This window comes from Aquila chrysaetos, chromosome 2 (genome assembly GCF_900496995.4).
Source record: "Aquila chrysaetos chrysaetos chromosome 2, bAquChr1.4, whole genome shotgun sequence".
In the NCBI taxonomy this organism is placed as follows: Eukaryota; Metazoa; Chordata; class Aves; order Accipitriformes; family Accipitridae; genus Aquila; species Aquila chrysaetos.
The window spans coordinates 78,404,768-78,417,351 of NC_044005.1; the positions used below are offsets into that span (position 1 = coordinate 78,404,768).

A 12,584-nucleotide genomic window follows, 5' to 3' on the forward strand; every position below is an offset into this window, starting at 1 on the left:
TGTGGGGCACCCGAAAGCGTAATAACTACAGGCACATTAAAACTCTGCTGAGACCCCCCACTGCCGCGACAATTCCAACCCATCAGCTCTGCACCCACAGGCATAAAGGTTATGGGCATGTTACATCTCTGGTGAGGTGTCCCGTCCCCCCGGCTCCTCCTGGAGGGCCTCCCTCAACAAGCCAAGATCTGGAGGTTCAATAAACCATCTGTATCCTGCTTCTGACACTGTCTGACAGCCTGTAGTGGATCTGGATATTGGGGTTTATCTAAGAAGCATTGAGATGAGAGCTTTTACCCTCCTTGATTATCTCACGCTCTCACTCGTTCCCTTGTTAAGATTTATGTTCGTCAGGTCCTGACTTCCCTTTCCAGCCGGGAGATTGTTGCTCGTCCGGGATGGACTACTTGGGAAGCAAGTTGTCTTGGTTTGTGTTGTGCAGCGGCTCACAGCTACCAGTCTCAGGTGTTAGTGGCTCAGGTCCCTGGCAATTGTTTCCATGCATCTCCCTGATCTCCATGACCTTCCCCCATTTCCAGGACCTTTCCTCCAACCAGATCTTCCCTTTCTTTCTGGAGAGAACACCTCTTTCCCTTCAGGAAACCTTCTATTTTGGCACCACTACTTCTTCCGGGTGCCCTCATCCCTCGGTTCCCGCCATCTAAATTAACTGGAGACCCCGGGATGTGCCACTTCTGTTTAGTCCAGGTGCTATCAAAATTAAAAAGCAGCCCCTACTGTTGCATCTAACAAGTAATAGGCTTCTGCTTGACAAGTCAATTGTTCAGGTTTTGACATTCTTGCACAGACACATAAACACATATTATCTGTCACCTGTCAGTGTTCACAAATTAAGCTATTTTTCACCTGTGGCAACCATATAATGGCTTTAGGTGCTTTACGACTGCAAACCCTCTGCACAATTAAATTGGAATATCAACCAACAATCATAAGAATAATCTCTCATTCCACTTTCTGCATAAGTATTTTAGTAATTTAATCTAATAAACAGTAATTAAAAAAGGAGTTTTCTATTAAATTATTTCCAACCAATACTTTTACTCTGGCTAAAGATTTTAATATTGTCTCTTGTTTTAACGGAATCATGTTTTGCTTTGAATATGAGTTTCACTCATAAATCTGACCTAAATTCTAAGATAATAAACATAATTGTTTATTCTATTCACCTTATTAATCTTTACCCCTTTCAAAGGAAGTAAACTAATTCAGAATAATACAAAACCATAGGCAGAAATAAGGAAGGCCATGTGTTTAAATCCTTGGGGTACTCTTACTTTCCCTGTTTCTTCTCATTTTGCTCCACACACACTGTCATTTCCAGCTCACGATGTAACACTATTAAAACTTTGCTAGAGATCTTTTAAATTTTCACTTACTCCTGTAAGATAAGAGTGATTTTTGTAGAGCTAATTATCTGTGAATCAGACAGATTAGTATTATCATTCTTACTTGTTCAGCTGGTAACACAAGGACAAAAAGAACACAAGCAAATGGCAGAACTCTACCCTGCGGCATCCCATACTACTGTGCTTCAAGACCTGATGGCTATAGTACCACGCACAAGAGGAGCACCTATGATAACCTCTGTGGTACTGCTTCACCGGCTAACTGTTCACACACCATGCTTCTCCAGGGTGGTGAAACTGCACAATACATACAACTTCTCCTGGCAATCCCCTGGGTCCGACAGGTCCTGGAGGTCCTGGCAGTCCCTGTGAAATGATATAATACACCCCTGAGGTTAAAGTCAATATACCTGTTGTAATTTGGTGTAAAGCGTTCTCATATATAAATAGATCAAAACATCTGGCATTAAGAATTATCTTCTACATGGAGTAAGAAGTACAGAGTTTGCTCATTCTCCCTTAATCTAACGTTTAGTCCACTAAATCTTTGGGACTGATACATACAAAATCCAAAGTATGTATACAAAGCAAATACAAGTAAATACAAAAGCACTACCTAAAGGAAAAGACAAAACAAAAGGAGTAAATCAACATTTCCTCCCTCAAGGGAGATATCTAGAAGTGATTTTTTAACTATGTGGGAGGTGTTCCTTCTCTTTTTGGAACAGATCTCATCAGAAGGACTCCAGAGCACTGAAAGAAAGGGGGATTGAAATGTAGAGATAAAAGGATGACTTGGCGGAAACCTAATGATCCTTTGGATCTCTGTGAGCCTCTTCGGGAAGGTATACAGTGTGAGGGTGACCTAGATTTCCACTGCAGTAACAACAATTATTTCAGTAGCTCCTACCAAGGAAGGACATTAGCCTCCAAAGAGCACTCTAAGGAGTTAGAGTGGTGAATCATTTTTAAGACCACAGTTTCATGGACCCTGTAGCTGCATCTATTCCCCCTGGGACTTCTTTTGACGATGTAAGGAACTTGGGTACTATCACATCCAGGGTGTATAGTATTGGGTGGAGGTTACATTTTCACAGTTTCCAATTCTACCTTTATTTGATACAATTCAAGGCATCATGAGAGATTCTCAAGAACACATGTGCTTCAGTTACTTTCTTCAAAGAGAGGCAATGACTACTGTGACGTTACCTGCAGTCTCATAGGATTAAACATAGGAACCGCTAACGTACTGGCAGTGGTAACCCCTGCCTCACTGATGGATGAAGAGAATACACCCAGCTACTGGTGGATTTGTAATTGCAAAATGGGTACTCATATTCTTGAGTGACCAAATAACATTTGAGCCTTGCATAAATATTCCTTGCTGACTGATGCTGAGATCAACAAGAATTTGATGAACTAAAATAGCCATGATCCATGCACAAACTTTTGGTATAAACTATTTGCATTCCCTGCCCTTTAATACTAGCTAAAGAGTTGATAGCATTCAGAGTCCTCTTATACAACAGCATAGAATGTAATGGCTGTTAATACCACTAAAATACCTTTCACCTACCTTTGATCCTGGATTTCCAGTAAGACCAGGTGGTCCAGGGTCTCCTGTTTCACCCTAATGATATTGTTGGAGAAAATAAAAAAATCCAAATTTACTGTTATGTCCCCCAGTATCAGCTATGTACCCCGGTGATGTATATAGTACAAGTCAAAAAATACCTTATTTCCTTTTGATCCCTCCATTCCAGTTTCTCCCTGAAAATAGCAGGTACAACCGTAAGAAGTTAAAACTTTAACTTAAATAAGAGTTTAATTTGCTACTTTAAAATATTATAATATAGTTTACAAAATTAACAAATATTGAGAAAGCATTAAAGAATTTCTGATGCCTTCTGCAACCTCTGAAAAGCATTTCTCTTTCAAACTAATTCTGTTTGCAGGTTTTCCTAGTGCTTTGAAGAAAAATTGTTTGAAAACACCACGTTTGCTTAAGAGCTTCTCCAGTCTAAAGCCTAGTTGTCACCACTAAGTCTCTACTAGTGACACAGTATTCATCTCCAAACCCACACATTATTACAGTATGCCTTATTTTGGTCATTATAATATGTTAATCACAAGTATCTGAGCAACCTTCAGTTGTGTATTAAACAACATAACTAGCTTTTGTCAAATGTCATAAGAGAGGACAATAGTTAATTAAAAATAAGCAACACATGTAAACTGACTTTTACAGAATAAGTGTTCTGAAAATATCCCCCAAAATAAAAAAATTATGCACATATAAAATGGCTATACGAAAACTGCCTGATGTTAAATGCCACACTGGAAAACTGGTAAAACAATTACAATAATGCAGTTCAGCCCACATATAACTTTGTGCAATAACTGAAAGAAAGAACCTTCAGTGAACAAAAAATGTGTGTACTTTAAACTCAGTTCATGGACTATACCAACTACAGAAATGCTGAAGAACAGGGCATTTCTGGTTTTTATTTATAACCTGTGTGGACCTGATACATGTGTAAGAAGGAGACGATACATACGCTATCCTACATAATCACTGAATCTAATGAAAGTGTACAAAGAAAAGAATTACAGCATGAATACAGTATGAAAATCATATCAAATGTAAATTATTCACATCATTAGTTCAAAACAGCTATACTTACTGGATCTCCCTTGTCCCCTTTTTCAGAAGGCTCTCCCTATGGAAACATAGGAAAGAGGTTAACACAGATTTATTTCAACCGGTAAATAGTACATACGTCTGGTTTCTGTGAAGAGTCCTTGAAAAATGTTGGTTTTGTTTTTTTTTTTTTAAACCTATATAAAATACAAGTATGTGGACTACAAAAGTTTACTTGACAGATGATGCTGATTTAATTGCAAGACCACGACATGCGTGATCCTTTCAAGCAGGAGCACAAGGGAGGGTCAGCAACGTGAACTAAAAAGAGCGATGCTGTGTACAAATCTGACAAATTCTCAAACACAAGTGCTTTATAACACACAAAGTCATGAATCTGTCATATCGACAGAGTAAAACCAGTTTCTGCCTGCATGAAAATGGTTTATACACAAGGATATGACCAAAGAAACCAACTGGAAGCTTAACAGCTGAATAGCAAAATGCCTGTTATTCAGTGGATGAAGAACTGGGTACATCACATGTTCCTAGAAAAACACAATACACACCTATTCCCCAGTAACACCCCCGCCCTGCCATCTTTCTGGAAAATTTAAGCTTAAACCAAAAGATATTAAATTAGGAAGTTTATTTATGAATTTTAATAATTTAAAGACTCCTGTTTTTTCATATAGATATTGAAGATCACATCTGTAACTTGAAAAAGTATGAATGGTGTCTAATTCATGAGGCAATCACTGGTCATAAACTTATATAAACATAATTTTAAACTGGTACTCAGTAAAAGTCTGAATGTGTTTAAAGTTAAGGACTTTGTGAGCTGTTGGAACAGGGAAATTTATTTGTGTACGAAAATACTCTCTCAAGGAGGGGCTTGAGTAAATTACTAAGGACATTAAAAGACTAAAAGCTTTTCCTATGCCCAAATATATTTTCTTGATCCTGAGTATATTTTCCAAGATTTGATTCATAATCAGTACATTCAGCGACCTTCTACTATCACACATAAGCACAGAAGTAAGGAGTTAATTTACCTTTTCTCCTTTTGTGCCGGTCATTCCCAATTCTCCTTTTTGACCCTTTTAACAAAAATTATATTTAAAACCTTTTATATTCTAACAAATGCAAATAAACTCCTCCTCTCCTTCAACTGTACTTTGTTCTGTGTAGGGCACAAAACATTAGCTTTTACTGCAATGGAAATCTGAGCTTTAAACATCTGCAAATTAATTTAAATGACTGTTTTCTACAGCAGATCTGCAGGCTTCTCAATAAAAAACATTGTCAATCCTGTGACACATCCAGAGCACTTGCCTTTCTTCTTCCAAGTTTAAAAGGCATCCAATTGTTAAAAATTAATTCCAGTGTTTAAACAGGACAGATGCCTATAAACAATACACTGTCATATGGTATGGATTCAGAATTTGACCTCCACGTAATTTTTAGAGGCCAAGTATAAGTATTTTTGGTATAGCAAGTCCCATCATTACAGAGAAACTGCTTTAAATATTCATGATTTACTATTAAAAATATTTTCTGAATGTCAACATTTTAGAGTCTTTTCTCCCTAACTGGCAGGCCAGCTCATTTGAATTCTCCTCAATGTTACAGAAACCACATACAATTCTTCCTGCATTTTCCCTTTCTGGTTATCATGTATTAGAGAAGAAAGACTCATGTGCTGCACCTGCAGGATAGCACGAGGAGTTGGATATTGGACTACACAGGTCAAAGAGCCAGTTGTATCTAAAAATCTATTCCTTCACAGACCATTGTGATATATCAAATAAAAGATACTGCGTTAAGGGTGGCAGAGCCAGGTTAGATAGGCACTTAGAAATTTCTCCAAATTAATCCAAAATGCTTACAACATCTCCCTTCTGGCCTTTAGGTCCAGGGGTCCCAAGTAATCCTAGTAGTCCTGTATCACTCTGTGAAGAAATATCACCACAAAGATCAGAGAAAAGAACATGTCATCATTTATTTACAGTTACAATTTATTTACCACAACAATTTCACGTAATTTACCAGTATCTGAATTCAGAAGTCCTCATTTACTACTAGAAAGGGCTACTAAATGCCTGTGCAGTACATCTAAGTATTGTATTGCAGCAACACATCCTTTGTCATGCATTCATACTCCAGTCAGACTAGCAGAAGGTGAACAAAAGCATAAAAGGGAAATGTCTATGTTGAATACTGCTATGCAAATCTGTGATATTTTTTGGTCTTAATGCAAAGAATGTATTTTTCTGCTCATTATTACAGTACATTTCTCAAGTATGTTAAAAAGAACAGTAAAAATCATTTCTCTCATATGACAAAAACACGAGCTTTTTACTTTTAAGCAGCATGAAATGTAAAATAGAACTCATTTAAGTCTACTACAGTAGTGAGAGAGAAGGAAAGGGAATGCATATGATCAACAGGCTCCTCACACTGCTTCTCAAAGAAAACAGACAGATTTGAGGACCAGGGGTTCAGGTTGTATACTTGCTCAGGTATTACTGCACTGCATCTTTTTACTCTTCCATACAAGGTAAAGACACAATAAAGTACAAAGCAAGCTGTTTCCTCTTCACAAAGTCAGGCTCAGACTACCTAAGGGGAACATGTTTTCTTTTAATGATAATGGAAAAAGCAACAAAACCAATGACCCTGAAAAATGAGCTCGAGCGCAGACCCAAGGAGTCCAAGCCCTGGAACATCTGCCGCTGAGCTGAATGGGAACCCTGAGCAAGCCAGCTCCCCTTGCCAAGTTCCAGTTTCCGTATCTCTAAAATGGGAAAACATCACGACGAATAAAAGTGCCATCTACCCTCTGTTAATATTTTCAGAAGTTCGTAACTGAATATAACCTGAATAAAATTCATAATTATTTTATAAATGTTAATGTCCTGAAGGATCTTCAGTGTTTAGGGTTAGGGCAGTGTTACTACCCTAATTATCAAAATGAGCTCCAGAGCAAGAGGCAGATACCCGAAGAAGGGAACCTGAGTATTGCTGAGAAGGAGCTGACTACTGCTTGACTGAGAACAATCTAGGTGTGTGTTATTATGAGCATACTAGAAGTTATGATTTATTCTGAGCTGTGCATTTCTTTTACATACATGGAGAAAAAAAGGGTATTAGACCAAATAACTACTTTTATGCTCTTTGCATATTTATAGGTCATATGCTCTTTACAACAAAATGTAAGTAAAATAAGCCGAAGAAAAACATCTTAGAAAAGTGATAATGAATTATTCAAGAATAATCTATAATTATTATGAATTATAATGATTTTGATACATTTCCTGAGCAGATAGTGATGTACTTTCAATTGTTTTGTGTTGCAGTTTCATTTTTATTTTTACGAGTTGAAGAACACTTTAGATTAAACTGATCTGTATGCCCTTTCCAAAGATGTTTAGAAGCAGGTTTGACTGAAGTGACCTTATATCTATGTACGGAAAACTGGTAAGTAAAAAAGATGACAAGCAGAGGCCTTGAAAGCCCAGGTAAAGGATGATAACAGAGGCCTGCGAGTGTATAAACACAAATCATGAGGCATCATTTACCAATCACTGAAGGAATGTAACCTACAGAGCAGGGCAGAACCAGTTTCTTGGCATAACAAAGAGAACAAAATGCATGTATCGAACACACACAAAGCATCTAATTTACCCTGAAAGCACAAAAGACATAACAAGAAGGAATATAAAGGAATATAAAAATAGTCACACGCCTTGCAAGAACAGGCACAAAGGAAGAACAGTGAGGGAGGAAATGCTCCAGCACTGTATCCCCCCCCCGCCCTTAAGAAATCAGAAGAATCACAAGTAATCTGCTAAGAAACAGAGAAATCATAGAAAAAAAGACATTATTAATTATGATGGGTCTTAAGATCTCTCTCATCGATCCCCCACATTTCTTGGTAGCAGTTTCTCATGATTCCTAGAAACACCAATGCAAAGAAGCCATACTAATATCCTCAGAAAAAAAAAAAAAAAGATGTTAAAATCTCTACAGCAACAAAAATGTGGTCACAATTTAAACACTTTAAAAAACGAAACTGAAAGAAGACCTTGTGAGATTCTTGAGAACTTGCATAAAATGTTGGAAAATGACAAGACCGTTTCCTGTGGTGTAAGGAATCTCAAAAACCTCAGAATATCACTGAAATATCATCTTACAAACGCAAAAATTGAGGCACACTGCAAATTATATACTGGAATGTGAAGGATTGCTTGGTACCTCCAAGGTGCAGTGAACAAAATCAGCACTCATCATACCACATAATAGCGTGGGGACAAAAGGAAAGTTACTGGTGCATACACCTGCCTTAATGAATAATCAATAGCAAAGCAGACAAGCTGTCCTTGTCTTCGATGACCTCTTTGATGTCTTAGTCCTGTCCTTGATGGGAATATCCCATTCCCATCACAAAATGTATAGAAACTAATACATTTGCTGTAGCAGTTGGAGACTTCAGTTGACTCTAGGAAGATCCGAACAGGTAGTTACAGAAAGTTTGCGTGTGTAAAACCTGCTACTCGAATTAGAAAGCCGTCTCCTCTCTCATCTGAAACCAAACAGCATTTCCTTGTTGAACAGTTAATTGCTCATGACAGAGTCATTAAAAATTTCAAACTAGACAGCTGAAGGAAGAAGAAAGTTGGTAAGCTGTACGGGATTTAAAAGATGATTAATTTATAGACACAGAGCAGCTGGTCTACATTTTTTCCAGAATATTGTTAATTAGGAAATATAAGACACCTTAGGAATTCTTAGAGTCTTATAATGATAAAACCCGTAATTTTTGGAGACAGATGCTTGCCAGTTCCTGAAGATCACCACTGTTTGTATTTCCTCCTGCAGAATTAACCTTAAAGGGTCTATCAGGGTAAAAGAGATTAATAGTCCAGAGGTGGGGAACGAGTTACAATAAATATGGTATTGACAGAGGGAGTGGGGCTGATATCAGTGAAAGCTGTCTTTGGCAGGAAAAAGAAACTGGTAAGAAAATGAAAGGTATAAAACAAAAATACAGAAAACTTCAACACATACATAGGAAATGGCAAACCTGAACCAGAAACTAAGTCTCCAGGTATGAAAATGGCCCTGTCCAGGACAGCATATAAAACTATGCTGAATTCCTAATGCATGTTCTAAGGTGCTATATATTGATTTGGAATGGATTAAATATCACAAATATCAAAGAAATCACTTCCGTGATAAAAGCAACTGGAAAGATATGTTCGACATAAATTTCACTCCAGAATCCCTACTCAAAAAAGGATTTTAGTACTCATCTGGGTATGTTATACAAGAAAAATGTCCAGAATTCACCTGCCTTTTATAGTTTGTATTTTAATATTAGAAGAAATGCATGTCTTCCAGGCTTGACCTGCATGACTTAAGGTGTGATACACACAGTGACCTTTGTATTAAGCAAATATTCCTGTAATAGTGCTTCATCAATCTTTGAAATATGATTTTCTAATCAGACAAGTTACATACTCACTTTGGCATTAATTAAAAAAACTTGTGTGAACTTTGAATTACGATCCCTTACAATGGCAGACACTACCACCACTTAAATAATTTGAAAAATCTGTGGTAAGAATTTAAAAGCTCTGTCATGTGGAACACTGTCCTACGCAATTTTAACTTTTTTCTATGAAGTGCTTGTAGCTGCAGGACGTTCTATAATTAAGACAGTATTTTTACTAGTCTATAATAAAAACATCAGGACAATTCTCATGGATTGCTAGCAGATCTTTTAATATTATGCCTCCCTGTCTTTTTATTCTACTCTTAGGATCACAACAGAGTAGGTCAAGAAAGAAGAAATGTCAAGTATGGCTTAGAGCAATGAGGTTTAGAAATGGGGAGCTGGTGCTTTGCGCTAACAGCTAGGTGGTCCACCCACCTCCTTTTTAAGTTATACCAGGCAAAAATATGTGAGTAGAAGATGGATGGGAGGTACGACACATGGCAGCAGGACAGATGACACAGTAGGTATGTGACTGGAGTGTGGCCTGAGCCTCTACAGGGATGCAGAAAGGGGACAGGGAAGGATCTACCTTTTGGATTAATTTGGAATGTGGTTCACAGGGATCAAAGGTGTGGTCATTCCTACCTTACATACTTCTTAGTCATAAACACACACACAGAGACACTATATGAAATCTCCATACCTCATTGTAACGCTTGTTCAATGAATCCAGAATTCCTTTTAGTCCAGAAGGACCCTATACGGAAAAACATGCACCAGAAGGTCATTTTTATGTAACTAATGTTATGTTTACATACCTGTATTCAAAGAGAAGTGGTCATGTAAAAGCATTTAGATTTTTTATTTGATTATAAAATAAATTATTTTCTGTAAGTTCATTATATCTTTTTTCAGGCACAGAGAAGAAGGAGAGTCAGTTTCTAAATCCCTGAGTTTTGAAAACTGGCAACTTCTTTTGGAGTGAATTGATCTTGGAGAGAAGACAGAGGTGACATCCATATCAATTTTAATACAAATCCCTTCTGGTACGAGCAGCATCTTTGTTCTGCAGCATTTTAAAACTCTTTCTACTAACTCAAAGCACAAGTTTTGTTGTAGAAGCAGCTCCTAGTGTAAGTAAACAGCGAGATTTTGATTTGAAATACAGAAAGTGAAATTGAGGAATTCCAGAATTCTCCAAAAGACTAATTTCCCAATTCTGTTAGCATTGCAAGTTTATACTTAAACACACACCTTTCACCGAGGATTTCAACAACGGAGAAGGAACTTCCTACACAAATGTAGGCTTAGGATGGAGAGATTAAAACACATGTGTTTGGGAAACAATAAAACATTTTTAGACATAAACTGCCATAAACCATATCCTCAGTGAGATTTTTAAGTGTTGTAAATCAGGGCAGAACACAAAAAGTTCAGTCAAGATCCTATGAACTAAAACTCAGTTAAATTTACAAATTAGCATAGTATCTCTCTTTAAGTTGAAATTTTCACATCATGCAATGTGAACTACAGCCACTCATGATGGCTATAAGAAACATTTGACTACATTAACAAGATTACAACATACTCGATTAAGTCACTTGGTCTGAATGACCTGCATTTAACAGAAACAGGGCACAAAGGCGACTCTCCTCCTCTGGGGCTTTTTAAAATTACAGACAATTTACCCTCTGCAGCTTTTGTGTTAGTGGGGAAAACATAGATGGCATACATGCACCCTACAGATTGCTTTAGGAAATGGAATTCCATTCAGTTTTGAAAACGGTTGTTCCTCAAAAAAATGGAGGTTGTTTATCAGTCAAAGATGCTATGTCAGTGATTAGGCAGAGTTTTTATCGCACATTTCAATTTTGTATATGGTCTTTGTTAATCGTTTTATGTGCACTGTTATTGTACATACATCACACAACAGAAATATTCTGCTGTTATGCATTGTAACAAGAAAACAGCTTTCTACACTTCCAATCTGATGGCAAGTAACTAATAAAAGAGAGGCAATTGCAAAGTTCCCATGGAGTCTGAAGGTACAAAAAACTAGGAAGTTGGTAAAGCCAAATTAAAGTCAAATAGGCAAAAGTTATTAAAACTCATGGATAGATCAGTAAGACCTGGCAGAACATTATTGCAGCATACAAGAACAAGACAGGCGTGTTCTGAGACATCATCACTACATTAGGAAATATGATCCTATGTATTTTACTGTGATTACATTGTTACAGAAGGATAGTGGTACTTAAATATTAGGGGACATTAGGAAGATTTGGAAGCCACATGAAACATCTCAGGTGCCTCACTCCCTCTTTGTTTTCCAACACTGGAAGAGATAAAAGGCCATAGATTTTCCATTCACTTCATTTTGAAAGTGAATTGTCACTTCAAATTTATGTTGAAAAATAAGATCAACATAGTCATGATGTTTTGACTGAGACGCTCACTCAACTCTCATTTCTGAAGTTAATGGCAGAATTTTTACTTCGATATCCATATTAAAGATGGCAATCCAGAACTGGGACTGAACTGTGATGACACTGCCTACTTATTAGATGTCTCAACTTCAATGCTGTAACCCTGCAGTGTTGAATCCTTGAATCCAGAATCCTGCAAGCAGTCAAAAATAAAAATTTATTCTCCCTTCTCTTTGCCACCATGTTGTTTCTTTTACTGTTTTCCCACAAATGAAACTGCTGCAACCACACAACCCAGGAAGGACTGAATACTGTATCTGCCACCAACTGCAACCTCTCAGGTATTATTTGTACATCAAATAAATAATTTTTGACAAATGGAAAGCCTTTGTATATGTCATGGTTTTGAAAAACAGACATAACCTCAAAAAACCCCAGAACTGTCTCATGACAAAGGAATCAAGGGGAACTTAAGGCATTTGGGTTGCATTCTTGACTATGCCACAGCCTTTGTGTTACCAGAGATAAACCACCTCTTTGGTTTTAGTCTTTCCATTTTCAAAAATTGACATGAAATTCATTTTATCTTTCCATCATTCTTTCTTAAACAAAATTAATAAAATGGGTGTACAAGAACAAAAATTACTTTT

The 12,584-nt window shown here is 37.1% G+C and overlaps 1 protein-coding gene across 8 annotated transcripts in view; it reads right to left on the reverse strand.

Annotated features, from left to right (window-relative positions):
• Positions 1-12,584, reverse strand: part of COL19A1 (collagen type XIX alpha 1 chain) — a 220,211-nt gene that overhangs the window by 44,729 nt on the left and 162,898 nt on the right. For all 8 annotated transcript variants that reach the window (XM_030007470.2, XM_041127248.1, XM_030007468.2 and 5 more), the window contains 7 exons: positions 10,212-10,265; positions 5,898-5,960; positions 5,064-5,108; positions 4,052-4,087; positions 3,102-3,137; positions 2,944-2,997; positions 1,680-1,733 (listed from right to left, as the gene is read on the reverse strand). In XM_030007470.2, coding sequence (XP_029863330.1) covers positions 1,680-1,733; positions 2,944-2,997; positions 3,102-3,137; positions 4,052-4,087; positions 5,064-5,108; positions 5,898-5,960; positions 10,212-10,265 — 342 coding nt within the window. The remainder of the gene's footprint in view (positions 1-1,679; positions 1,734-2,943; positions 2,998-3,101; positions 3,138-4,051; positions 4,088-5,063; positions 5,109-5,897; positions 5,961-10,211; positions 10,266-12,584) is intronic.